The sequence below is a fragment of the Notothenia rossii genome (genome assembly GCF_949606895.1).
Source record: "Notothenia rossii genome assembly, chromosome: 6".
NCBI lineage: Eukaryota > Metazoa > Chordata > Actinopteri > Perciformes > Nototheniidae > Notothenia > Notothenia rossii.
Genome location: NC_136909.1, coordinates 89,069,140 through 89,096,855, shown reverse-complemented (window position 1 = coordinate 89,096,855; position 27,716 = coordinate 89,069,140). Strand labels below are relative to the sequence as shown.

At 45.2% G+C, this 27,716-nt stretch overlaps 3 protein-coding genes and 1 long non-coding RNA gene across 4 annotated transcripts in view; 3 read left to right on the top strand and 1 right to left on the bottom strand.

Annotated features, from left to right (window-relative positions):
- Positions 1-359: 359 nt before the first annotated feature.
- Positions 360-2,070, bottom strand: LOC307044275. The gene is made up of 2 exons (XR_013809583.1): positions 1,814-2,070; positions 360-713 (listed from the first exon to the last, which is right to left on the bottom strand). It is a non-coding gene; the product is annotated as an uncharacterized lncRNA (long non-coding RNA).
- A 2,129-nt stretch (positions 2,071-4,199) lies between these two features.
- The window catches only part of LOC307044218 (uncharacterized protein), an 80,709-nt gene continuing 57,192 nt past the window's right edge, over positions 4,200-27,716 (top strand). The window contains exons 1-8 of the mRNA XM_079689300.1: positions 4,200-4,483; positions 4,720-4,749; positions 6,418-6,531; positions 8,376-8,489; positions 8,961-9,074; positions 9,364-9,471; positions 12,019-12,097; positions 16,745-16,973. Of these exons, the coding sequence (XP_079545426.1) occupies positions 4,742-4,749; positions 6,418-6,531; positions 8,376-8,489; positions 8,961-9,074; positions 9,364-9,471; positions 12,019-12,097; positions 16,745-16,973 (766 nt within the window). The 5' untranslated portion in view covers positions 4,200-4,483; positions 4,720-4,741. The remainder of the gene's footprint in view (positions 4,484-4,719; positions 4,750-6,417; positions 6,532-8,375; positions 8,490-8,960; positions 9,075-9,363; positions 9,472-12,018; positions 12,098-16,744; positions 16,974-27,716) is intronic.
- LOC307042898 (NLR family CARD domain-containing protein 3-like) lies at positions 17,034-18,925 on the top strand (the record flags this gene model as incomplete). The annotated part of the gene is given in 3 exon segments (XM_079687057.1): positions 17,034-17,043; positions 17,114-17,259; positions 17,261-18,925. Coding segments are annotated over 3 exon segments (1,821 nt in total).
- On the top strand, positions 19,759-23,594 carry LOC307044264 (stonustoxin subunit beta-like). Its single transcript, XM_079689355.1, has 3 exons — positions 19,759-19,868; positions 22,596-22,642; positions 22,754-23,594. The coding sequence occupies exons 2-3, from the start codon at positions 22,597-22,599 to the stop codon at positions 23,296-23,298; spliced, it is 591 nt and encodes a 196-aa protein (XP_079545481.1). The 5' UTR covers positions 19,759-19,868; position 22,596; the 3' UTR covers positions 23,299-23,594.

The following is a 27,716-nucleotide window of genomic DNA, read 5'->3' as shown; positions in this document are numbered from 1 at the left end:
GTGTCTGTGTGTGTGTGTGTTGGTGTCTGTCTGTGTGTGTGTGTTGGTGTCTGTCTGTGTGTGTTGGTGTCTGTGTGTGTGTGTGTGTTGGTGTCTGTGTGTGTGTGTTAGTATCTGTCTGTGTGTGTGTGTGTGTGTGTGTGTGTGTGTGTGTGTGTGTGTGTGTGTGTGTGTGTGTGTTGATGTCTGTCTGTGTGTGTTGGTGTCTGTGTGTGTGTGTTGGTGTCTGTCTGTGTGTGTTGGTGTCTGTGTGTGTGTGTTGGTGTCTGTCTGTCTGTGTTGTTATCTGTGTGTGTTGGTGCCGCCTCTGTAAACACGCTGCAGTGAGTTCATCACCAACAAAAACACAAAGTCACAGCTTCATAAAACCCAGAAGTATTTAATCATTATTCAAGTCAAACAGGCCTTTAAAACTAAAACGGCATCATGAAGAGAGTCACGATCAGATGGACCCAAAGATAGATAAAGAAGGTAAAGAATCAAAGAGATGGAAACAGTCAAAAGAGAAATGGTGGTTCTGTGTGATGGTGCCCGTCCTCCTCGCTCCGCGGTTCAAAGCCCTGTCTCTGTGAGGGGAATGCTGACGTAAAGAGGAATGAAGTGTGTGTAGTTCATGCCAGAAAATTCAGTCCAAAACTAATGTGTGTGTGTGTGTTGATTCAGGAGTGTGTTCTCAGGCTGAATCGTCCGTATGTTGGTGGCCGAGGAAATCACTGCAACACAAAGACAGACGTTAGTGTCGCACAGCTAACCAAAGGGCAAAACAAGTTGAGGTTAATCCACCGAAATATGTTGTGTTTAACGAATGAACGAGGATCTGAGAGTCACTTTATTACAGATTAAACTGCAGGTTAGTTTATAGATTAACGGTTTGCTGTACGAAATGTCCGAAAATAGGGAAACATTTGAAATAATAACTAATAAAATAACATTAAAATAGAATGCAATAAAAAAAGTGGATTAAAAGTGTGTTATAGAGAGGGTGGTCCTCAATGTGCAGGTATTTTGACTTGGACCTCACTAAGTAGTAAGTACATGTATGTGTGTGAGTGTGCAAGTGTGTTTGACTGTGTGTGTGTGTGTGTGTGTGTGTGTGTGTGTGTGTTAGTGTGTGTGTGTGTTTTAATCTGTGTGTGTGAGTGTACATGTATGTGCGTGGGTATGTAAGTGTGTGTGTGTGTGTGTGTTTGGTAGTGTGTATGTGAGTGTGTCTGAGTGTGTTTGTGTGTTAGTGTGTGTGTGTGTATTTTAATCTGTGTGTGTGAGTGTACATGTATGTGCGGGGGTATGTAGTTGTGTGAGTGTGTGTGTTATTGAGTATATGTCTGTTAGTGTGTGCACGTTTGTGCATGTGTGTGTTATAGAGTGTGGTCCTCACTTTGAAGGTCCTTTGACTCAGAACTCACTATGTATTAAGTACATGTATGTGTGTGAGTGTGTGTGCAAGTGTGTTTGTGAGTGTTAGTGTGTATAAGTGTGTGTGTGTGCATGGTATAATGTGTTAGTGTGTATGTTTGTCTGCGTGTTGGTGTTAGATTGTTAGTGGATATGTGTGTGTATGTGTGTGTTGGTGTTAAAGTGTGTATGTGCGTGCGTGTTGAGTGTGTGTTATAGAGAGTGTGGTCCTCACTTCGTAGATCTTTTGAATCGGACCTCACTATGTGTGTGTGCGCATGGCTGTCTGTCTGTCTGTCTGTCTGTCTGTCTGTCTGTCTGTCTGTCTGTCTGTCTGTCTGTCTGTCTGTCTGTCTGTCTGTCTGTCTGTCTGTCTGTCTGTGTGTCTGTGTGTGTGTGTGTGTGTGTGTGTGTGTACCTGAGGATGGTGGGCAGCTCTGGGCTCCTGTAGATGAACTTGTGTTTGTAGTTCAGGGTGGAGGGGAACGGGACAAACTGCACCTTGTGTCCGCTGAGGCTCTGAGACTGAGAGGCCACGCTGTACAGCTGCAGAAACACAAAGAACAACATATTTATAAATAACAAGTTAAAAAGTTAGTTTCTCCTATTGTACTATTTGTAGGCATATAGTATAGGTCTAGGAAGGATATATATAAAGACATGTCTCTGAAGTGTCCTGCTCCAAACCCCAAACAGATCCTTGTAGCCCCCCCCCCCTCTCTTCCAGCTGTTACTAAGGACATGTCTCTGAAGTGTCCTGCTCCAAACCCCAAACAGATCCTTGTACCCCCCCCCCCTCTCTTCCAGCTGTTCCTAAGGACATGTCTCTGAAGTGTCCTGCTCCAAACCCCAAACAAATCCTTGTACCCCCCCCCCCCCTCTCTTCCAGCTGTTCCTAAGGACATGTCTCTGAAGTGTCCTGCTCCAAACCCCAAACAGATCCTTGTACCCCCCCCCCCTCTCTTCCAGCTGTTACTAAGGACATGTCTCTGAATTGTCCTGCTCCAAACCCCAAACAGACCCACTAAGCTAAAGGAGGCTAATGTTGGGCTATAAAGGAACTACAGCACGGTCACATGACTTCAGGTCACCACCGCTAAGCTAAAGGTGGCTAATGTTGGACTATAAAGGAACTACAACACGGTCACATGACTTCACGTCACCACCACTAAGCTAAAGGAGGCTAATGTTGGGCTATAAAGGAACAACAGCACGGTCACATGACTTCACGTCACCACCGCTAAGCTAAAGGAGGCTAATGTTGGGCTATAACGGAACTACAGCACGGTCACATGACTTCACGTCACCACCGCTAAGCTAAAGGAGGCTAATGTTGGGCTATAACGGAACTACAGCACGGTCACATGACTTCACGTCACCACCGCTAAGCTAAAGGTGGCTAATGTTGGGCTATAAAGGAACTACAGCACGGTCACATGACTTCACGTCACCACCGCTAAGCTAAAGGAGGCTAATGTTGGGCTATAAAGGAACTACAGCACGGTCACATGACTTCACGTCACCACCGCTAAGCTAAAGGAGGCTAATGTTGGGCTATAAAGGAACTACAGCACGGTCACATGACTTCACTTCACCACCGCTAAGCTAAAGGAGGCTAATGTTGGGCTATAAAGGAACTACAGCACGGTCACATGACTTCACGTCACCACCGCTAAGCTAAAGGAGGCTAATGTTGGGCTATAAAGGAACTACAGCACGGTCACATGACTTCACTTCACCACCGCTAAGCTAAAGGAGGCTAATGTTGGGCTATAAAGGAACTACAGCACGGTCACATGTAATCATTTTAAAATAAGCCCAAAAAAATGTTTAGGTAAGTTTCCAACAACAGAGACAGTTGTCCATCTTTATAATCCTGAACATCACCAAGCGCTCCGTCCCAGCTGTGTGCGTCACTCTTTAGTGTCCCCTGGTCTCCAGCTGTGTGCGTCACTCTTTGGTGTCCCCTGGTCTCCAGCTGCTTGCGTCACTTTTTAGTGTCCCCTGGTCTCCCAGCTGTGTGCGTCTCTCTTTAGTGTCCCCTGGTCTCCCAGCTGTGTGCGTCACTCTTTAGTGTCCCCTGGTCTGTTCTCAGCTGTGTGCGTCACTCTTTAGTGTCCCCTGGTCTCCCAGCTGTGTGCGTCACTCTTTAGTGTCCCCTGGTCTGTTCTCAGCTGTGTGCGTCACTCTTTAGTGTCCCCTGGTCTGTTCTCAGCTGTGTGCGTCACTCTTTAGTGTCCCCTGGTCTCCCAGCTGTGTGCGTCCCTCTTTAGTGTTCCCTGGTCTCCCAGCTGTGTGCGTCTCTCTTTAGTGTCCCCTGGTCTCCCAGCTGTGTGCGTCCCTCTTTAGTGTTCCCTGGTCTCCCAGCTGTGTGCGTCACTCTTTAGTGTCCCCTGGTCTCCCAGCTGTGTGCGTCCCTCTTTAGTGTTCCCTGGTCTCCCAGCTGTGTGCGTCTCTCTTTAGTGTCCCCTGGTCTCCCAGCTGTGTGCGTCACTCTTTAGTGTCCCCTGGTCTCCCAGCTGTGTGCGTCACTCTTTAGTGTCCCCTGGTCTCCCAGCTGTGTGCGTCACTCTTTAGTGTCCCCTGGTCTCCCAGCTGTGTGCGTCCCTCTTTAGTGTCCCCTGGTCTCCCAGCTGTGTGCGTCTCTCTTTAGTGTCCCCTGGTCTCCCAGCTGTGTGCGTCACTCTTTAGTGTCCCCTGGTCTCCCAGCTGTGTGCGTCACTCTTTAGTGTCCCCTGGTCTCCCAGCTGTGTGCGTCTCTCTTTAGTGTCCCCTGGTCTGTTCTCAGCTGTCAGAGTGCAGCAGGGAGCGGCTGGGGGTTAATCTTTAACTACAATATAAAGTCATATACAGTTTGAAGTGAGAGCTGCAGCGTCACACTGCTTCATCAGAGTGCTGGACACAGAGGACTGATGAAGAAGCAGAGGATTTACTCCTGATGGAGCACATGGTCAGATCAGCAGGAAACTCTTCTTCTACACAGACCTGGTCCTCACAGCTGATGGAGCACATGGTCAGATCAGCAGGAAACTCTTCTTCTACACAGACCTGGTCCTCACAGCTGATGGAGTTCATGAGAAGAAACTGAGTAAGTGGGACTTTGATTCATTCAGTGTCTAATGTTTCAAACAGCTGCTCTTTGTGGGTTCATGTGTTCACCTCCTGTCTTTAGAATGACAGCACTCAGTTTATCTGACAACTGATGTTAGAAACTACAGCTCACTGTCTTTAAAGTCTACATGTAGAAACAGATGTTATTTCCTCATCACTAACAAATATAATGACATTAAAGTAATAATGAAGCCGTGTGTCTGTCTCCATCAGGTGGCTGCAGGTTATCACCAACATGGAAAGGTATCACACTCAACACTTCACATGATGTTTGAAACTGTTTCACCCTTCAACATGTTCTCTCTCACTGACTGGCTGTTTACTGTCTCTGCTCTTTCTCTTGAACATTGACTCATAATAAACCTGTAAATCTATAAAACACATTCAGATTGAATCCTGATACTGGACTGCAGTTTGGACTTTGATTCTTCTCTTATCTTACGAAGGCTCATATTTCATATTTATTGAGGCGTCTGTTGGTCAACGTGCTCTCATAGAAAGATCTCTGTTAATGAATAACTCAGAAACAGTTTATTATTGTTTTGATGGAAAAACCATTCTTTGAAGTAAGAACCAATCAATGCAGAGAGATCTGAGGACTGGTCAAGATGTCCATGGAGTATTTTCAGAGATTTAGGGACTAGTTGCAAAGACTTGTTTCCCTACTTTTTCTCCTGAACATTGACTCATCACAAACCTGTAAATCTATAAAACACATTCAGATTGAATTCTGATTCTGGACTGCAGTTTGGACTTTGATGCTTATCTTATCTTATGACGGCTCATATTTCATATTTATTGAGGCCTCTTGGGGTCAAAGTGCTTTCATAGATAGAATGATCATGTGTACTCGGTTAATTAATAACTCAGAAATAATGTATTGATATGGTGGAATAACCAGTGTTTGAAAAGAGAACCAATGTATGCAGAGAGATCTGAGGACTAGTTATGAGGACTAGTTAAGATGTCTAAGGACCAGTTACGGCCCGTCCACACAGCAGCGTTAAAAAGATCTTCCAACGTTTCTGTCCATTCACTTTGAATGGGGTGACGTCACTTTGCCTCACTTTTCGCCAAACTGCATTGTGGGAAGCAAAGCGGAGATTTCCAGGCATCTCAGGATTCAAAAGTTGAGCAATGTTCAACTTTTGAAGCTGAGGTGGAAGCATCAGCCAATCAAATCCCGTTTATGCAAATCTGACAGTACAAGCGCTAGCCAATAATCAAACCGCGTGTAAACTGGGAGAGACAGACCGCAGTTCATTTTCTATATTCCTGAAAATGGAGGAGAAATGAGTTATTGCTGTAGCAAATCACCCGGTTCTTTATGAACAGTCCCTGTTAACTTACCGGGATACAAACCGGAGGAGCCAGGCATGGAGGGAGGGGGCAGAGACAGTGGGTGAAACTGGTAGGTTTTTGCCTGTTTGGGGAGTTTATATCAAGTTTACTTCGTTTAAACATTGCTAGCAAGCATAGACAGTATATTTAGCCAGCATGGAATGTAGCATAAGACACCATAGACAGTAGTAGTTTTTTGCTTTGTATGTCGGGGGCGGGAGATTCATGTGATTGGTTGTTGGTCGCGTTGCTTGCAAAAACTCCCCAAGCTTCAGATACGCCCACCTCCAAGATTTTTTTAACGCTGCTGTGTGGACGTACCGTCAGAGAGATATAGGGGATTTGTAGCTGAAGTCTTTGGAACTAGTTGCAGTTTTCAAAACTCAGATTTCATGTTTTACATAGACAGACCTGGGATTCTCCGGACGGTCACAGTATTAACTAATAGAACATCCGGCTGACATCCAAATTAAAAAGAAAAAACAAGCCAGTGATTTGCACAGTAATAGATATGTAAGCCTGACATGGTTTTGTTATATATTGCATAGAGTACATTTCTGTTTCTCTCAGTTCCCAGCAGCAGAGAGAAAAGTCTCCTGAACCCAGCTGTGTGTCCATGAAGAGAGATCGGCCTCAGGGTCATCTGGTGGAGTTCCAAGATGAAGGTGGTTCTTCTGACATGGTGTAAGTATTTCAAAAATGTTAATTTAAAGGGCCCATTTCATGCTTTTCCGGTTATTACCCGTCCCCTTGTGTGTTATGAAGGTTTTTATTCATGTAAACGGTCTGCAGAGTCAAAACCCTCAAAGTACACCCTGTAGGGAGTAAAACTCTAACACAGAAAAGACCTCCCCAAAACGCCTCGTTGGAGATACGTCATTGTCCATTTGATTCTTCCATTTGGTTCCGGGTACGGAATGATGTCATACCGTACCCGGAACCAAATGGACCAATCCGTGGAGCCGTTACGTTAAGTCCCCGCTGATTGGTCCAAATCGCCCAATCCACGGACTTCCTCACACACACTCAGTGCAGGCAGCTCTGCTGATCTCTCCTCCCTGGCTGCAGGCTGATAACAGACAGTTGGGATCTCTCTGAAGTTCTCTCTGCAGACCCATTCTCTCTGCAGACCCATTCTCTCTGCAGACCCGTTCTCTCTGCAGACCCATTCTCTCTACAGACCCATTCTCTCTGCAGACCCATTCTCTCTGCAGACCCGTTCTCTCTGCAGACCCATTCTCTCTGCAGACCCATTCTCTCTGCAGACCCATTCTCTCTGCAGACCCATTCTCACAGCGTTTATCAACCTTTTTCTTACTCAATATCAAGCCACACTTATTGTTTTTACTCCGGCTGTGACTTTGTGTGTGCTCAGGGTGAGTTTGGCTGTGTTTCGCTGTGTATCGCTAAACAAGGAAACAACACCTCCACGGAGCTCAGCGCGATTCACAACGTCCCGACCAATCAGAGCACACTGTGCTCACAGGGAGGGTGGGGGCTGGAGCTACTGGAGCTACAACGAGCCGTTAAAGGCAGAGAGTGAAATTCAGTGAATACACGTAGTTTACAGAGATGCTGTTTGAGAAACCAAAGTGAGTTTGGAAAATTGAACGATATAAATCTATTCTAGGAGACCTCAACAATGGAATTATGATCAGTGGAAATGGTCATGACATGGGACCTTTAACAGATGGGTTTGTTGTTCTTGGTCAGATACAGCATCGGTCGTCCATCAGTATTGTTGCATCTGGTTTTTCTGAATCATGGCAGAACAACCATCTTTAACTAACTGGTCTGTTTGTGTTTAAATCAGTAACTGACTTAGATCTTTAAAACATTCATATGACTTTGACTCGCAAAAAAGTACCGTCTCATTTTGGGGACGCACAACTTTACACCTCCCCTAAGGGGACACCACTTTCTGAAAGGTTTAGAGAGTGAAAGTATTACTGGGAGCGCTAACATTATCATAATCACTTGAGATTTTAGTTTAACAAAAAATATAAAAAACTTCAATTTTAGGGACCCGGAAATTCCTCACACTACCAATAGGGGCGATGTAGAGTTCTACACAGATTGGGTGGAGTGGTGAGCAGACTCACACATAGATAATCTGAAAAAGGCAGTTTAAGGGACAGTTGAGATTGTTATGCCAAAACACATTTTGGAGCATTCTGAATACAGTCACAATTAAATCTAATTGGGGACGGTGGTTTTGGTCCCCAAAGGGAAAGGCGTCCCCGAATTACTGGTGTGGGAGCTGATGAAAGTCCCCAATTCGACACACACACACACACACACACACACACACACACACACACACACACACACACACACACACACACACACACACACACACACACACACACACACACACACACACACACACACACACACACACACACACACACACACACACACACACACACAATGCACAGTAATATATTTTAGGCCAAATAGGGTTTTTTTTCAAGCAATTTTTTAAATTAAATTAAATAAAGATTTCATTACATTTCTGTTTCTCTCAGTTCCCAGCAGCAGAGAGAAAAGTCTCCTGCACCCAGCTGTGTTTCCATGAAGAGTGACCGGTCTAAGGGTCATCTGATTCACTTCAAAGATGGACACCATTCTTTTGACCAAGTGTGAGTTTTGACAATGAATACACTCAAATGTCTTTCTTAGACGAAGATTAAAATAGCTTTTCTAATTTTCACAGTGTTGTATGCAACACTGTAAAAAGTGTTAATTTGGTGCAAACATTGGGTGATCTAATTCCTCCCCAAAGTCTACCACATGAAGTCAGACTTTCAGATGGATTCAGATTTCTTGAGAATACCTGCAGTGGTATGGGGACTAGGAGGTGAGGGATTGGGATTAGCTCCACTCACTTTCAGATCTGAGGACTTTGGGGACAAATTGTAAAGATATTGGGACTCGTAGCAGCAATTCACAAGAGCTTCCTGTCTGAGGGCCATATGTCCCAGCCTTTGTTGCTATCTGGGTTTTTGTTTTTTAGACACCTAAAGAAAAAGATAACTTTCACAGCCAAATAACAAAGTTGAAAGCAGAAATGTAAATCTTGCATCTTCAGTACATTTCAGTGTTTCTCTCAGTTCCCAGCAGCAGAGAGAAGAGTCTCCTGCACCCAGCTGTGTGTCCATGAAGAGTGACCGGTCTAAGGGTCATCTGATTCACTTCAAAGATGGACGCCATTCTTATGACCATGTGTGAGTATTCAAAACTGTTAATAGAAACTGGAGAGCTTCTTTTTCTGATCCTCACTCGGTAGTGAGATACAGAATTGCCAATTTCATTTTGTTTACGCCCCACCTTTAGACGGCCCTATGGGGCTAACAAAATTCTACCACTGACCAATTAAAAACGTGCGGACAACTTTAAATCGTGTGGACAACCATCAAATCAATAAGACTTACTAAAAGAACACAAACAAAGAATACAAATATATATATCCTTAAATTGAGAGGCATCTTCAGTACATTTCTGTCTTTCTCTCAGTTCCCAGCAGCAGAGAGAAGAGTCTCCTGCACCCAGCTGTGTGTCCATGAAGAGTGATCGGTCTAAGGGTCATCTGATTCACTTCAAAGATGGACGCCATTCTCAAGTGTGAGTTTTGATAATGAATAGAATCAAATGTCTTGCTTTGACACAGATTAACCATGAAGTGAAAAAGAAAGCACAAAGTCAGAAGTCACTGGTGTTCTACATGAAGTGCAACATCCACAAACCAAAAGGATCACCACCTGAAGACAAACTACTAACTGCCATTCACCAACAGCAGGTGCATCTTGTCATGCAACCCAGTCTCACGGCATTTCGTGTAATAGTCACGACATGTAATCTATTGATTCGTGTTCACCAACACCATTTCCCCCTTTTTTTCGTGTCACACAGAACGATTTTAAAAGCAATGTATTTCTATTGGTAGTGTGTTTCGTGCCTGCAGCACGTCTTTTTGTCCGTTCGGGTCTTGGAAGACCGGAAGCTGTGGGGTTCATAAAAACATCTTCCTACTCAATATCAAGCCACGATTATTGTTTTTATTTTAAATCGTATAATGTCAGACTTTTTTTGTCGTCTGTGAAGAAAATAAATGGATCAGAGCCTCAGAATACTGACATCTGTATTTTTTAAATATTTTTTTAAATAACACACTGTTGTTTACTCACCAATAACACACAATTATCCTTGTTTTTATTTATTTGTTTAATTCTAAAATCTTGGGCTTTTTAGCCGTTCCTCAGGAACTGAATTTCTAAATAAAGTCACCGTAAACAGACGTAGGCCTATAAGGGACATTTCGAGCATCATTACGATACACACCACTAACCAACTGAACTGATTACCCAAGATCCTCAGCTAGAAGCTCAGTGATTGGATTGTTTAGTCGCAATGCACGCTGGGATATGGTGTTTATGTGATATGAAATCTGAAAAACATTTAAGAAAATATATATGTATACTTTATTCCGAGTGTTCTTGCTTTTCTCTTTGGAAGTCATCACATAACGGCATTGTAATACACGGTTCGGCTGCATTACATATTACACATCTGCCGTAGTTCTCTATTTATAGAGCCCTGATTAGATTATAAAGATATTACTGATTTTCTTTGAATATAAGAATGTAAATACTGAGTTGAGAGAACAGTCAGGGGTTTTGGGTGATGGGAGACACATCTATGGATTCAGAATGTCAATAGCTTACCATTAAATGACGGATATGCCTTTCTGTCTGTGATGTTTTAAAAATCAGATATTAGAAGTAAAACTTGTGAAATAGTATAGCAATATCCTGGAAAATTATGTGAAAACATGAATAAAACTAAATATCTTCAGATGTTATACATATAAGTGTCCTACACTAATAATACAAAGTTATTATGGCTGTGTGTACCTTGTGTGCACCGCCTAGTGGTTAAAGCATGTTATTGAATTAGTTGTGTATATGATATTTCAATAAACCTTAGAAAGTCTTGAAACTTCAAATTTTGGGAAAAAACAAAAACGTCTTTTAAAACTACAATTCCCACTAGAGACGTGCCATAGAGAACATGTTGTGAAACACAATAGCCAGCATGTGTAGTTCTGGGGGGCGTTCAAGTCCAGTTTTGAATAGTCTGGCGTTGTTTCGTTCGATTTCAAAGAGCTGTTTGACGCTCGGCCTAACCTTGGCGCACTGCCACTCCAACATCCAATCCCAGAGCTTGAAGATTAATCAAGGGGACAGTAGTCCTAAATGATATCTGAGGATTATGGGTAGTGTAGTGTATTCGGCCATCCTAAACTCTGAAATGTTTTTCGGATTTAATATCGCATTAACACCATATCCCAACGTGCATTGCGGCTAAAACATCCAATCACCGAGCTTAAACCATAGCTGAGGATCTTGGGTAATCAGTTCAGTGGCTGTGTATCGCAATGATGCTCGAAATGTCCATTATAGGCCTACGTCTGTTTCCGTTTTTTTTATGATGAAATTCTGTTCCTGACGGACGCCAAAAAAGCCAGAGATTTTAGAATTAAACAAATAAATTAAAACAAGGATAATTGTGTGTTATTGGTGAGTAAATAACAGTGTGTTATTTAGAAAAGAATAACAAATTAGAAGGAAAAAAATATTTAAAAAATACAGATTTCAGTATTCTGAGGCTCTGAGCCATTTCTTTTCCTCACAGACGACAAAAAAAGTCAGATATTATACGATTTAAAATAAAAACAATAATCGTGGCTTGATATTGAGTAAGAACATGTTTTTATGAACCACACAGCTTCCGGTCTTCCAAGACCCGACCGTACAAAAAGACGTGTTGCAGGCACAAAACATACTACCAATAGAAATACATTGCTTTTCAAATCGTTCTGTTTGACACGAAAAAAAGGGGGAAATGGTGTTGGTGAACACGAATCAATAGATTACATGTCGTCACTATAACACGAAATGCAGTGAGACTGGGTTGTGTCATGCACCTGGTTGCATTAATGCAGAACATATGGGTAGATCTAATGAAGGGAAAAGAGCATAGGAACACACACAGATACAGCCATAACATGTATGATCAATTCTGACAGAACACACCATCTTTTACTAACTGCTCTGTGTGTGTCTGTATGTTGCAACATAATGTGAGTTATCTCTTCATGATTCCTCACAGAGAGGACCAGCAGAGCTCAGAGGTTCCCAGAGGTCAGTCTGCCCAGCAGCATCAGACACAGCTGGACTCCACATTTATGGTCTGTACATGAACTACAGCTACTTCACATCTGTTCTGTCCAATCATTTCTATGGTGCACTTTTTAGATCAAGACAGAGGGGATGAGCTTGAATCTTTAGCGGCCTCTGGAGTTGAACCAGCATACTTGAACCACCGGCAACCACTGAGCTGTCGGTGGCTTAGACATCCAATATTTTAGTATTTTATATAGTTGGTTTAGAAGTGTTGGGGTGTGGTGCTTTGCTCAAGGGTATCTTGGCAGTGCCCAATAGGCAAACTGTCACGTCTCCATGTACCATTCTGCACTCCTTATTTGGTGGCTTGAACTGCGACTTTGATTCCCAAGCCAAGTCCAAAGGGACTGAGCTATTTCTGCCAATCATGGCTCCCTTTCGTCACCATGAAACAAAGAGAAACCTTGGGTAGAAAACTGGGTTACGTACTGTAACCCAGTTTCTATGAGTATAGGTGCAGCCCTCTAAGGCTATCACTATTGGGTAATCCCCACTGCACGTGTGCAGCACTGACAGACTTAATCCACACCCACCTATGACGTGGGCCCCACCTCCGGGCTCACTTCCGTATAAATAGGAAGTAGGCCCCACAATCTGCTCCCAGACAAACAGCTTTTCTTCAGCTATTCGCGGAGCCAGTGGGGCCCGAACCTTAGAGGGCTGCGCCTATACTCATAGAAACTGGGTTACAGTACGTAACCCCAGTACTATATCGTATAAGGCTTCGCCCTCTAAGACTATCGCTATTGGGTTAAGGGCGAAGCAGGATGTAGTCTACGCCCCACTGGTCTGTCCTTTACCAGAACCACAAAAACACACCTACTCAATTAATAACCCATGTCCATTTCGCCATGCGTAATGGAGCCTCACAGTCCCAGGGAATATAGCATTAAAAAATGAATATTCTCCATAAGGGAATGAAGGTAGGCTAAATAGGCTACCTGTCGTTATAAAAAGTAGAGACCAAAGTCCCACTTGTTAAAACGATCAAAGAGGGGAAAAGGGCAGCTCTCTAAGTGCCGACAGGCAGGAGAGAGGGCACGCAGTTGAGTCCCCGACATTACTCACTCTGACAGGACACTCAGTACTGAGTGTGTCAGAGAGGAATGAGAGACATCCCTCAAATACAAACGAATAAAAGAACAGGGGGAAGACCAAGATGCAGCAGTGCAAATGTCTTCCACTGTCATTCCTGCGTGCAACCCCGTAGAGGAGGAAAATCCTCTGGTGCTGTGCGCTTTGATGTTCTCCGGGGGATCCACCCCAGAGGAGACATACGCCTGTGACACAGCCTCACACAACCAGTGTGACAGGCGCTGTGCAGACAGAGGCTGCCCTAATGAGCGCTCTCTGTAATGCACAAACAGACGAGCTGTGTAAGGCAGCCGTGCGTGCAATATAGCCTGACAGCGCGCGCACGGGACAGAGGAGATGAGATGTGGCTTCCTCCTCCGATGTGTGAGGAGGGGGAAAGAAGCCATCCAAAGTTATCACTCTCGCTCTGAAAGAGCTTGTGATCACCTTTGGCATAAAAGCCGGGTTAGGGCGCAAAACAGCTGATCTGCCATCTCCTTGGATCTGGAGACCTGACGGAGCCACAGAGAGAGCAGACACATCACTCACCCTTTAGCTGATAGAGCCAAGAGCAGAGCTACTTTGGCTGACAAGAACTTCAGAGGAACCTGATCTAACGGTTCAAAAGGAGCTTCACTCAGTGCGCGTAACACTAAAGCCAAACCCATTGAGGCGCTAAAGCGTGTGACACAGGTCTGAGTCTCTGTGCTCCCCGTAGAGAACGTTTTGTCAGAGGCTGACTAAACGCCGTGCTGACACCAAACCTACGTGGCAAGATGAAATGGCAGCAGCATATGTTTTGACCGTGCTATAAGCCAATTCCTGTCCAGCAACAGCTGGAGGAACGACAGCACGAGGCAGGGGGCCCGTAACGGGGTCCAGGCTTTTCCCTACACACCAAACGGAACATTGTCCATTTGGCTGTGTAGGGTGTGTGTTCAGCAGCTGCGCTGATCGCTACTTTGTTGTCTGTTCGAATCAACACATGTTGATTGTACAGCAACGGGACGAAGTGCTGGATCACTTTCCATACGGAGAGTAATTCCCGCACGCTTATATGGAGAGACATGTGAGCCGGCCACTGTCCCCCCACTGCCTGCGACATGCACGTTCCTCAGCCTGCGAGAGATGCGTCTGTGAACACTGCGGGGTGTGACGTCACTCTGCTCAGGGGCCCCCCCACTGACGTGGAGATTTTTCCAGTGGGTTAAATCCAAACCCACGGAAGGAGGAATGTACACCATGCGTCTCCTCTGACGCACGGGGTCGATACGCAGGCGAATAAACCACCTCTGGAGTCTCCTCGCTGTGAAGGAGAACCAGGGGGATCACCACGTGACCAGCTGATATCATGCCTAACAGCTGCATCACGGAGAGGGCTGTCACCGCCCCGCGGGGTGTGACGCTCCGGAGGAGAGCTGTCCGGGCTGCCTAAAAACCAATAGGTTCTAAAGACAGCCGGTTATGAAGCGAGCCATGCTGCCTATAACCCACAGGTTAGGTGAGCCATGCTGCTTATAACCCACAGGTTAGGTGAGCCATGCTGCTTATAACCCACAGGTTAGGTGAGCCATGCTGCCTATAACCCACAGGTTAGGTGAGCCATGCTGCTTATAACCCACAGGTTAGGTGAGCCATGCTGCTTATAACCCACAGGTTAGGTGAGCCATGCTGCTTATAACCCACAGGTTAGGTGAGCCATGCTGCCTATAACCCACAGGTTAGGTGAGCCATGCTGCTTATAACCCACAGGTTAGGTGAGCCTTGCTGCTTATTATTATCCATCTGTCCATCAAACACACGCGTCGCCACTCTGAGTAATACTCTGAGAGCGTACGACATGCTCTGGATATGCTGTGGTTGTCATGGTGACGAGCCACGTCAGAGCCCTCGCCGCCTTTGCCTGGGAAGCAACCCAAGAGGGGCCCGGTCCGAAAAGGCTGCGAGGGGGCCTCCACACGCTGCCTCTCACACCGGCTCTCATCCTGTCTCTGTTTAGGAGAAGGCTCGTAAACTGGACTTTGAGGCACGTTCACGCTCAACCCTGCTGAGGAATGAGCGGAGGTGTGTGTAGTGCTGTTCACACAGTGCGTAATAACAGCCCTGGGCTTATTACGACCGTGTGTAGTATGGGCACATCTGGGACAGAGGGAAAACCATCCTGCTATAACCGACAGGTTAGGAGCATCAGGTTTAAACGTCAAGCCCTGTTGTCCAATAACCGACTGGTTAATTACAGCTGGCTTGTGCCGCGAGCTCTGCTTCCGCGCTAACCAACAGGTTACAGCCGGCTCAACCGGCGAGCCCTGCTGTCTGCTAACCGACAGGTAGCAAACAGCTGGCTTATGCACCTCCATACGCTGTATTACACAGCGGCTCTCATCATGTCGCCGTTTAGGAGAAGACTCGTAAACCGGACATTGAGGTTCACGCTCAAACCTGCTTGAGGAATGAGCGGAGGTGTGTGTCGGAGGCACATCTGTGACATAGGAAACAAACCCGGGCTGTCTACTTAACCGACAGGTTTTAAAGACAGCCGGTTTGAGCCGTGAGCCCTGCTGCCTCGCTGTGAGGCAGCCGCTTATGCAGCTTTTTTTATGTCATCCGGAGGAGAGCTCTCCTGAACCGGGGGAACGGGGAGATCTCATTAGGCGGCTGCCTTTCCGATGATCGCCGGGAGTTCCTGGAGAATACCGCCTATCGACGGCAGAGCCGTGATGGCGGACAGAGGGACCCGGTGACCCGGTGTCAGCCCGGCAGCCGAACCTAGGCTCGGCTACCGGGCTGACACCGGGCCCCCGCCCCGTCTCCCCCGCCGGTAGGAGAGGGAGACAGGGCGGGGAAACCACATGGTGATCCGTGAATGGAGGGGAAGGAGTCACCTGCCTGCTGCCCGCCACTCGGATCCAATAAACAAAGGGCTTGGTCCACAGAGTAAGACTCCTGGACCAGCCAATCATCCTCGGCCGCTGCAGCGAGAGCGTTCGCTCTCCGCTGTCTGTGGGCCAGAGGGAGACGGACACAATGAGTGCACGACACCTGGGGAGTGAGAGCCGCGTTTGCGTGCTCTAATCCCCGGCAGGACTCACACCGTGAGCTCCGGTCGTAACTCATATGTCGGCTTGACACCGGGCCCACGCCCTGTTTCCCCCGTCCGGAGGAGAGGGAGGATGGGCCCAGGGGAACCAGGAATGTTTTTAGTAAACAGCTCTGAAAAGAGCTTTGTGCCTGACAGTGCTTCTGCAACGGAGTGCTGAAGAAAAGTGGGAGCAGATTGTAGGGCGTACTTCCTATTTATACGGAAGTGAGCCCGAAGGTGGGGCCCACGTCATAGGTGGGCGTGGATTAAGTCTGTAAGTGCTGCACACGTGCAGTGGGGATTACCCAATAGCAATAGCCTTAGAGGGCGAAGCCTTATGCGATATAGAACATTTCAGTTTCAGGTGCATTGTTTGTGCTTTTTTCTGAATAACGTAATCAGATTCTGTTACATCCTCCGAAGATTGTCAGTCTGTCCAACATGGATCTGATGTTTGGTGACTTTAGTTTGATTGTGTTGTTCATGTATTCTGTTCCAGCTGCTGGAGGACAACATCATCACTTTTGTGAAGAACGAGCTGAAGAAGATCCAGGAGGCTCTGAGTTCAGATTACCCAGAATGCTTAGAGAGTCAGAGGGAGGATGAGGAGGTGTTGGACGGTGAGGATGAAGAGCAGAGGAGGAGCAGCAGAGAGGCATTTCTGAACATCACACTGCACTTCCTGAGGAGCATGGAGCAGGAGGAGCTGGCTGACCGTCTGCAGAGCAGTGAGAGGGTTTCTATAGAGATTTAACAAGCTGGATAAATGTTGACTAAAGTCTCAAGAGATGAAACAAAGTATATTCAGATCCTCATTCTTTAAGGATGTGTTTGACTCATTGATCTGATTTGTTGTGTGTTCATTCAGGAAGTCGTTCTGGAGTGTGTCAGCGTGAACTCAAGTCTAACCTGCAGAAGAGGTTCCAGTGTGTGTTTGAGGGCATTGCTAAAGCAGGAAACCCAACCCTTCTGAACCAGATCTACACAGAGCTCTACATCACAGAGGGGGGGGTCTGCAGAGGTCAACAAGGAACATGAGGTCAGACAGATTGAAACAGCATCCAGGAAACCAGACAGACCAGAAACAACCATCAGACAAGAAGACTTCTTTAAAGCCTCACCTGGAAGAGATGCACCAATCAGAGCAGTGCTGACAAAGGGCGTGGCTGGCATTGGGAAAACAGTCTTAACACAGAAGTTCACTCTGGACTGGGCTGAAGGCAAAGCCAACCAGGACATCCTGTTCATATTTCCATTCACCTTCAGAGAGCTGAATGTGGTGAGAGAGAACAAGTACAGCTTGGTGGAACTTGTTCATCACTTCTTCTCTGAAACCAGAGACGCAGGAATCTGCAGGTTTGATCAGTTCCCGGTTGTGTTCATCTTTGACGGTCTGGATGAGAGTCGACTTCCTCTGGACTTCCTCAACACTGAGATCCTGACTGATGTCACAGAGTCCACCTCAGTGGATGTGCTGCTGACAAACCTCATCAGGGGGAAGCTGCTTCCCTCTGCTCGCCTCTGGATAACCACACGACCTGCAGCAGCCAATCAGATCCCTCCTGAGTGTGTGGACCTGGTGACAGAGGTCCGAGGGTTCACTGACCCACAGAAGGAGGAGTACTTCAGGAAGAGATTCAGAGATCAGGAGCAGGCCGGCACCATCATCTCCCACATCAAGACCTCACGAAGCCTCCACATCATGTGCCACATCCCAGTCTTCTGCTGGATCTCTGCTTCAGTTCTGGAGGAGGTGTTGAAAACCAGAGGGGGAGGAGAGCTGCCCAAGACCCTGACTGAGATGTACATCCACTTCCTGGTGGTTCAGTCCAAAGTGAAGAACATCAAGTATGATGGAGGAGCTGAGACAGATCCACACTGGAGTCCAGAGAGCAGGGAGATGATGAAGTCTCTGGGGAAACTGGCTTTTGAGCAGCTGCAGAAAGGCAACCTGATCTTCTATGAGTCCGACCTGACAGAGTGTGGCATCGATATCAGAGCAGCCTCAGTGTACTCAGGAGTGTTCACACAGGTCTTTAGAGAGGAGAGAGGACTGTACCAGAGGGACCAGGTGTTCTGCTTCGTCCATCTGAGCGTTCAGGAGTTTCTGGCTGCTCTTCATGTCCATCTGACCTTCATCACCTCTGGAGTCAACCTGCTGTCAGAAGAACCAACAACCTCCAGGCGTCCTAAAGCCTTCAGACCCAAACCTGAACTAACACATCTCTACCAGAGTGCTGTGGACCAGGCCTTACAGAGTCCAAACGGACACCTGGACTTGTTCCTCCGCTTCCTCCTGGGTCTTTCTCTGGAGACCAATCAGAAACTCCTACGTGGTCTACTGACAGAAACAGGAAGTAGCTCAGAGACCAATCAGAAAACAGTCCAGTACATCAAGAAGAAGATGGATGAGTATCTGTCTCCAGAGAGAAGCATCAACCTGTTCCACTGTCTGAATGAACTGAATGATGGTTCTCTACTGGAGCAGATCCAACAGTCCCTGAGTTCAGGAAGTCTCTCCACAGATAAACTGTCTCCTGCTCAGTGGTCAGCTCTGGTCTTCATCTTACTGTCATCAGGAGAAGATCTGGACGTGTTTGACCTGAAGAAATACTCTGCTTCAGAGGAGGCTCTTCTGAGGCTGCTGCCAGTGGTCAAAGCCTCCAGGAAGGCTCTGTGAGTACAGAAACATTCCTTTATCACCATTTCAATATTCTGCTCATCATTTTTGACATATTACTTGTTTTCTCTTCATCAGACTGAGTGTATGTAACCTGTCAGAGAGAAGCTGTGCAGCTCTGTCCTCAGTCCTCAGCTCCCAGTCCTCTAGTCTGAGAGATCTGGACCTGAGTAACAACGACCTGCAGGATTCAGGAGTGAAGCTGCTGTCTGCTGGACTGGAGAGTCCTCACTGTGCTCTGGAGACTCTCAGGTCAGGATTCTTAAATTGGGATTTACATTAATGGATGTAACCCACACAATATTGTATTTTCTTATCTGCTATCCAACCTGTCAAGTTTATTTTGTTGCCAACTCATTCGATTAATATATTTAATGGTTTTTTGTTCACCATAGTGGGATCTTGAAATATCAAAGAAATCTAAAAGCTACTAGTAATGTTGTCAGATTGTTGAAAGAGATTAGTGGGTGTTTGGTTGGGACTAGGAAAGTAGTTATCATGTTAATGTTACCCCACTTCTGAACTAACCCTCCAGTGCTCGCAGTAACCTCAGATTATGTGACGTATGTTGTTTTGTGTGTGTGTGTGTGTGTGTGTGTGTGTGTGTGTGTGTGTGTGTGTGTGTGTGTGTGTGTGTGTGTGTGTGTGTGTGTGTGTGTGTGTGTGTGTGTGTGTGTGTGTGTGTGTGTGTGTGTGTGTGTGTGTGTGTGTGTGTGTGTGTGTGTGTGTGTGTGTGTGTGTGTGTGTGTGTGTGTGTGTGTGTTTTCAGGCTGTCAGGCTGTCTGGTCTCAGAGGAAGGCTGTGTTTCTCTGGCTTCAGCTCTGAGCTCCAACCCCTCCCATCTGAGAGAGCTGGACCTGAGCTGCAATCATCCAGGAGACTCAGGAGAGAAGCTGCTGTCTGCTGGACTGGAGGGTCCTCTCTGGAGACTGGACACTCTCAGGTATTATAAACGTATATATGTGTTCATGTACATTTTAGTTTTCAAAACAGTCACAAAGATCCAAACCTGAAGAACATGGGCCAAGACAATAACACTGAAGGGTACTGAGGACACAGGCAGAAGCTCTCTGTTTGCAGAAAAGACACAACAGCAACATCTTTATAATTTTAGATTCTGATCTAGATTTCAATTCTCATTTTAATTTCAAGACCAAATTTTAAAATTATATTCAGGAGAAACCTCTATTTGGCCAGCAGGATGCTCAACGTCTTGTTTTTCTGGTCTAATTGTTGCTAAAAAAGATCAAGATCCATCGAACAACATAAACACACAGCAGAGATCGTCACTCCTGATGGATGTGATCTATACCTTTAAATAAAGTTCATTTATTTTCCTCTTGAGATTGGACTAACTCGGGTCTGCAACCTTTTTGACCAAAAGAGCCATTTTGCCCCCTTTTCCAACAATTTGTTTTGTCTGGAGCCGCAAAACATATTTGATAGCTTGATAGCTTATAAAGTTGTATTTATTGTTATATCATCGACAAAAGCTACAGTTTTTCTGTATTTATTACTTTATATAAAACTGTTTACCTCTAATAATAAACAAAGAACTCTTATAAGGAGAATTAAAAATAATACACAGGCCTACTTTAAAATACATGAAACAGCACTTGGGGAGTCCTCTGAACATTTGAAGGGAAAAAAATACAATTAAAATTGACCCACTTTGAAATAAATAAAACATATAGCTGCACCCTAAAAAGAGTTTGAACGGTGACTGAAGATCGTCAGCTGTCTTCCTCTCCGTGTTGTTCCTCGATACGTAAAGGCTGCAGCACCTTTGACAACTTCTCTCCACATATCAAACATACCGGTAAACCAGCATCGTTTGCTGTGAAAGCAGATAACTCTGTCCACACAGAATTAAATCCTGTGTTCCTCCGGTACTTTTCTTTGATTTATCCATAGTTCGCTCATCGAGCCGGGGTTCAGGTTATTCACCCGCAGGAAAAGGCGCTCGCGCGGGACCGTAGCGGGATGTGACGCATATTTTAGTTGATATAATTAAAACCGTTTTGTTTTTTATACAAAGAAATAACTCATTGGATGAACTCAATTCAATTGTGGGCAGGTTTTCCATCAAATAAATATTCGTAGCCCCAACTGAAACTAAAAACGCAATAAAAGTTGAGTCAGTCCAACTCATTTTTATCAAATACTGCCGAAATAAAATTATTACGTTAACTAAATTAAATGAATTTACATTTGTCCAACTAAAAATAATATAATTAATTGGTAAAGAAATAAAATGATGTCAGACAAGGAACACAAGGGAAAGCAAGACTAGATACACAGAAGGGCAGAGGCGCGGGAAGGTATTTTGAGTGGGGGTGCTGAGGTGCTGGACTCCATTAAACACTATTACGGGCACTATAGAGCAGGCACAAAAAAACTCCCCACACGCAAACACACAGTAAATCTGCGACTGTTACAATGAAGGCTCGATAATCAGCTCACGGCATATAGGCAGGGGTAAAGTGCTATTTTTTACGAGTGGGGAGCGGACCTCACCTCCTCTAGGGAGGTCCGGGGGGATGCTCCCCGGGAAGACTTTTTTTAAATATTGAAATTAAAAGCATCAATCTGCTGCACTTTGAGAGCAACATTAAGAGATCTATGGATACATCTCTCAACATCCAGATGAAACACAACTGTAAGCAGATGTTCTTTTTCTTTATGGATATTTTACAAATCACTCCCCTTTCAAACTGTATTCTTGTTTTACTGCCATATAGTATTTCATAACTGTTTTTCCTTTATTCTCTTATTTTTTTTTATAACGATAATGAAGGTGTGCCGCGGAAATAATCTTTTGAATAATTTTTGACCAAACCGTTTGAGACCCACTGAGATAACTTAGACTAAAGTTAACTATCTAAACACTCAGAGAGTCCTTTAGCTCACCTGAGCCTCTCAGTCTGAGAGGAGAGCTCTCCTCCAGCTTGTTGTGGAACAGACAGCTCCGTATGTCCGTTAGTGCAGCTAGCTAACCAGATGCTAACAACACAGTCCCTGCTGCTGGCACCGGTCCCTCTCTCTCTCCCCCTCTCTCACACACACTAAATGCGCTATTTCCGCACACACAGAGCCGCGAGCTTGAATGACACAAGCACACTTTTATTTCCATGCAACTCTCTGATTGGTCTGGTGTCTTGCCTCTGTTGCATTCACTGAACACGGGAAATTACAGTCCTGCCGTCCTCTCTAGTGTCTTGATGAGGTTCACGTAAAGCACGGTTAATGTATTATATTATTGAGGTAGAATTGTCCGGGGCTACAGAAAAAACATTCGGGGCAGGCCAAGATATTATTTTACCAACAATGTGGAATTTATTGGCTACATATTACACAGATTATGCACAGCGGGAGCAGCAATAACCGTCAAATAATAATTCAGACAGGGGAGCTCCGCACCCCCTGCCTGCCGCTAGGGGGTGCTGCAGCGCCCTCAGCACCCCCCTTCCCGCGCCCATGCAGAAGGGTAATCACAAGACAAGACACAGCTGGAGGGGGAAGGTGAAGAACAATAACACAATCAGGCAGAGGAGGGAAACTAAAGACAAGAGGCAGGAAGTGACAGACATAACGTGGGGGTGAACACTTTTCAAAATAAAAGTGGAACATATCAACATAAACCCATAACAATGACACCTCCTTCTTTCAGGATGGAGCCTAGTGGAGTCCGATGGTTGAGACCCGGTGTGAGGAAGTGTGAGTGTGATTTAATTTGATTCATGAAATCTTCAAATATAACCTTCATCATCAAAGTGTCAATAAATGAACAGCTGATAGATGAATAACTGCTGCTGTTCCTCTCCTCAGATTCCTGTGAACTCTCACTCGACACAAACACAGCACAGAGAAACCTCAAACTGTCTGAGGACAACAGGAAGGTGACATGTGTGGAGGAGAAGCAGCCATATCCTGATCATCCAGAGAGGTTTGACCCCTGGTGTCAGCTGATGTGTAGAGAAGCTCTGACTGGTCTCTGTTACTGGGAGGTCAAGTGGAGAGGAAGGGTTTATATATCAGTGACTTACAGAGGAATCAGGAGGAGAGGAGAGAGAGAGGACTGTGTGTTTGGAAGGAATGATCAGTCCTGGAGTCTGAGATGCTCTGATGGTCGTTACTCTGTCTGTCACAATAAGAGAGAAACACCCTCCTCCTCCTCCTCCTCCTCCTCCTCCTCCTCCTCCTCTGGTAGAGTAGCAGTGTATCTGGATCATCCTGCTGGCTCTCTCTCCTTCTACAGAGTCTCCTCTGACACACTGATCCACCTCCACACCATCAGAACCACATTCACTGAACCTCTCTATGCTGGGTTCTGGTTCAGCTCTGATTCCTCAGTGTCTCTGGTTCCTCTGTAGGAGGAAGAGTCTCCTCCTGTTCCAGAGACTTCCTCCCTGCTGCCCAGAGAGTTCAGTCTGTTCAGGATCACAGCTGATGTTAGTTAGTACCAACCTGAGTCTGAGGCTTTTTACTTCATTATAACATGATTTCTGAACTATTGATAAGAAGTCTGACCATTTTCAGAGACTTATCTAAACCAATCGACTGTGATCCCCCTCTGTATAATGTGAACTACACATACACTCCAACTACAGAGCTTACCTTTAAATGTCTCTTAACATTTTCAATGCAAATAAAACTCATATTAACCTGGTTTTTGTGTCGGTGCACGCTTCTGTTTTGCATTAAGGAAGTCAGAAAATATATCACATGACATCATGGCTGATAATCCCATTCCTCCAGAGATTCTGAATTTCACTTTGAACTCACATTTCAATGCAAGTACTCAGATCTTGTTCTTGAGTAAAAGTAGAAGTACTCAGATCTTGTACTTGAGTAAAAGTAGAAGTACTCAGATCTTGTTCTTGAGTAAAAGTAGAAGTACTCAGATCTTGTTCTTGAGTAAAAGTAGAAGTACTCAGATCTTGTACTTGAGTAAAGTATAAGTACTCAGATCTTGTTCTTGAGTAAAAGTAGAAGTACTCAGATCTTGTACTTGAGTGAAGTATAAGTACTCAGATCTTGTTCTTGAGTAAAAGTAGAAGTACTCAGATCTTGTACTTGAGTAAAAGCAGAAGTACTCAGATCTTGTACTTGAGTAAAAGTAGAAGTACTCAGATCTTGTTCTTGAGTAAAAGCAGAAGTACTCAGATCTTGTTCTTGAGTAAAAGTAGAAGTACTCAGATCTTGTACTTGAGTAAAAGTAGAAGTACTCAGATATTGTACTTGAGTAAAAGTAGAAGTACTCAGATCTTGTACTTGAGTAAAGTAGAAGTACTCAGATCTTGTTCTTGAGTAAAAGTAGAAGTACTCAGATCTTGTACTTGAGTAAAAGTAGAAGTACTCAGATCTTGTACTTGAGTAAAAGTAGAAGTACTCAGATCTTGTACTTGAGTAAAAGTAGAAGTACCAGAGTGTAGGAATACTCTGTTTCAGTAAAAGTCCTGCATTCAAAATATTCCTCAAGTGAAAGTAGAAAAGTATTCTCATCAAAATATAGTGAAAGACAGTAAAAGTAGTCATTGTGCAGATTGGTCCATTTCAGAATAATAGATATGATATGTTTTATAATGATTGATCATGAAAGTGTTCTCAAAGCTGGTAAAGGTGCAGCTAGTCTGAATGACTTTGTATACTGCAGGGTAGCTGGTGGATTTACTCCAGGTGGAACTAAAGTCTGATTTAACACTTGATTAGATTTCACATCATTCATCCACATCTGAGAAGTAACTAAAGGTATTAAATACATGTAGTGGAGGAGAAGTACACCATGTACCTCTGAACTGTAGAGGAGTAATAATAATAATAATAATACCTTATAAAGCGCTTTTGGTGCTCAAAGCGCTTACAAGCAAGAACAACAAAAGTAAAAAGTGCTAAGCTAGGAGGAATAAGGGCAAGGGGTTAGTGGATTAGAAGTTGAAGGCAAGAGTGAAAAGGTGAGTTTTGAGGGATTGTTTGAATGATGTGAGAGTGATGGCGGATCTGACATGACTGGGGGGGGAGATCCAGAGTGTGGGGGAGGCTGCTGCGAAGGCTTTGTTACCCCAGGACCGGAGCTTTGTCCTGATGGGCTGCAGTAGGTTAGCTTCAGCAGACCTGAGGCGACAGGCGGGGGTGTGTCGTTGGATGAGGTCACAGAGGTAGGTGGGAGGCAAGGTTGTTGAGGGCTTTGAAAGTGAAAAGTAATATTTTAAAGTCAATGCGGTGTTTGATGGGGAGCCAGTGGAGGTCATGGAGGATAGGGGTGATGTGGTCGGAGCGTCGGGTGGAGGTGAGCAAGCGGGCAGCTGAGTTTTGGACATATTGTGACGACCCTGGTCGTCATGTGTATTGTGTGTAGAGATGTTTCCCTCCTCGTGTGTGTGTGTGTGTGTGTGTGTGTGTGTGTGTGTGTGTGTGTGTGTGTGTGTGTGAGCAAGCAGGTGGTGCCCGTTAGCTGATTAGCTACCTTCAATAGGCTGATTGGTCCACCTGAAGAAGAGGGGAGCATTTAAGCTGCAGCCATGCAGTCACTCTGCCCTCTCTCTGACTCAGCTTCTCCTGCTCCCAACCGTTGCGTATTTGTATCTGTCCTTTCTGTCCTTGTATATTTTGTAAACTTTGGAAGGATAGACATAACTTTAACCTGTCCTTGTTGGACACGCCTTAAGTCTACTTGAAGTGTGAAACCTTTTTTCTTTTGGTTGGTTCTCGTTTTCTCCTGTTTTGACCTCAGTGTAGGTAAGAGTCCTGTATGTATATTTTCTTATTTGTTAGGCAAGATTTTTGTGTTCAGAGATTTGTTTGTTTTTGTGGGTTGTTGCACTTATTTGTTAAAAAGAAAACGTTGGTAATTAAATTGACCAAAAGGCATTCTCTGTCTCATTGTCTATGTTCTTGGGAGTGGGAAAAGAGGAGAGAGTGCACATTTTATGCTGCGCCTAGGTTCCCCTAGAGATCTGGGCGTAACAATATTGAAGTTGTTTTAGTGTGAATGCAGGTGATCCAAACAGTATGCTGTTGCAGTAATCCAGTCGGGATGTTATAAAGGCATGGATCAGAGCTTCAGCAGCGGTCGATGAGAGCGAGGGTCTGATGCGGTCGATGTTCTTTAAATGGAAGAAAGCGTTTTTGTGACCTCGTTGACATGAGGGAGGAAAGTTAGGATGGGGTCGAGGAGCCAAGGTTACGGATGTGAGTGGAGGGGTTGACAATGGAGCCATCGATGGTAAGAGAAAAATCTTGGGTTGAGCGGGTAAGTGAGTTTGGGCCAATGATTATGAGTTCCGATTTGTCACAGTTAAGTTTTAGAAAATTGTTTTGCATCCAAATGTTAATGTCAGTGAGGCAGATGCTGAGCTGGGAGTGTGTGGTTGGAGAAATGGATTTGTTGAGAGGTAGAGCTGTGTGTCATCAGCATAACAGTGGAACTGGAGTTGGTGTTGACGGAGGATTTGTCCAATTGGGAGGATGTAGATGATGAACAGAAGGGGACCAAGTACAGAACCTTGAGGGACGCCATGATTGATGGGGGGCTATGGGGGATTTGGAGTTGTTAATGGAGATGAATTGATGTCTGTCAGAGAGATAGGATTTAAACCAGGAGAGGGCAGTACCGGTAATGCCAATGGAAGACTGGAGGCGGTGGACGAGGATGGAATGGTTGATCGTGTCAAATGCGGCTGTTGGGTCAAGGAGAATGAGAATTGAGAGGGAACCAGAGTCAGCAGAGAGGAGAATGTCGTTGGTCACCTTGAGTAGGGCAGATTCTGGGCGGCGGCGAGTACGGAAACCAGATGGAAAAGGTTCATGAAGGTTATTGCAGTCCAGATGGGATTTGAGTTGGGAGGCAACAGTTCGCTCCAGAATTTGACAGGAATGGGAGGTTAGAGATGGGCCGGTAGTTATTGAGGGAATCAGGGTTGAGAACAGGTTTTTTGAGTATGGGAGTGACAGCAGCGAGTTTCAGATCAGGGGGGACGAGTCCAGTGGACAGAGGAGTTAATGACTGTGGTGATAAGATGAGTGAGTTGGGGGAGGCAGGCCTTGACAAGGGTGGGGGGCATGGGGTCCAGGATGGAAGTTGAGGTATTCATGCCGGTGACTTAGGCAACTATGTTTAGTGAGGTCATTTGTCTGAAGGCTGTAAAAAGGTTGCAGAAGGGAGTAGAAGTATACAGTAACACAACATGGAAATACTCAAGTCTACCTCAGAATTGTACTTAAGTACAGTACTTTAGTAAATGTCGTTACTTTACAGGCTGCTGATCACCCCGTTCCCCCCAGTCTGCTGCAGCCTGAAATGTGTGTGAGATCCTGCTTCAGTCACGACTCCCTGAAAGGATGCTATGACTCACAGACACCAAACTACACTCAGAAAGATTCAGATTTAAAACAAATAGAGTTTTCCTCTATTTTTCTGGCCGGAAGAAGCCCCACTCGAGTTCATGATACACGTTTCCTAAAATACATCTGAAAAAATGTGTTATAATAGATTCAAATGGAAATAAAGGGGGTGGGGCTGTCATTCAATTCCAGCTGTGTTGATGTGCTTAGTGGCCATGTGGTGACGTCACCCGGTTTTAGGCGGTCACTCAGATTGCCTGTGCAGAATACCGTTTTGTGTTTGTGTGTGGCTCTCACACACAGTGCTCCAGCCATTGAAGCCCATATTTGGAATGTCCGTAGTGGCCAAACGGTGGTACTGCAGCTTCCGTGACGTCATCTTGGCCCAAACTGATTTTTTCCCCATTGACTTACATTGTGGAAAGAAACGTCTGTAAATCAGCGGATA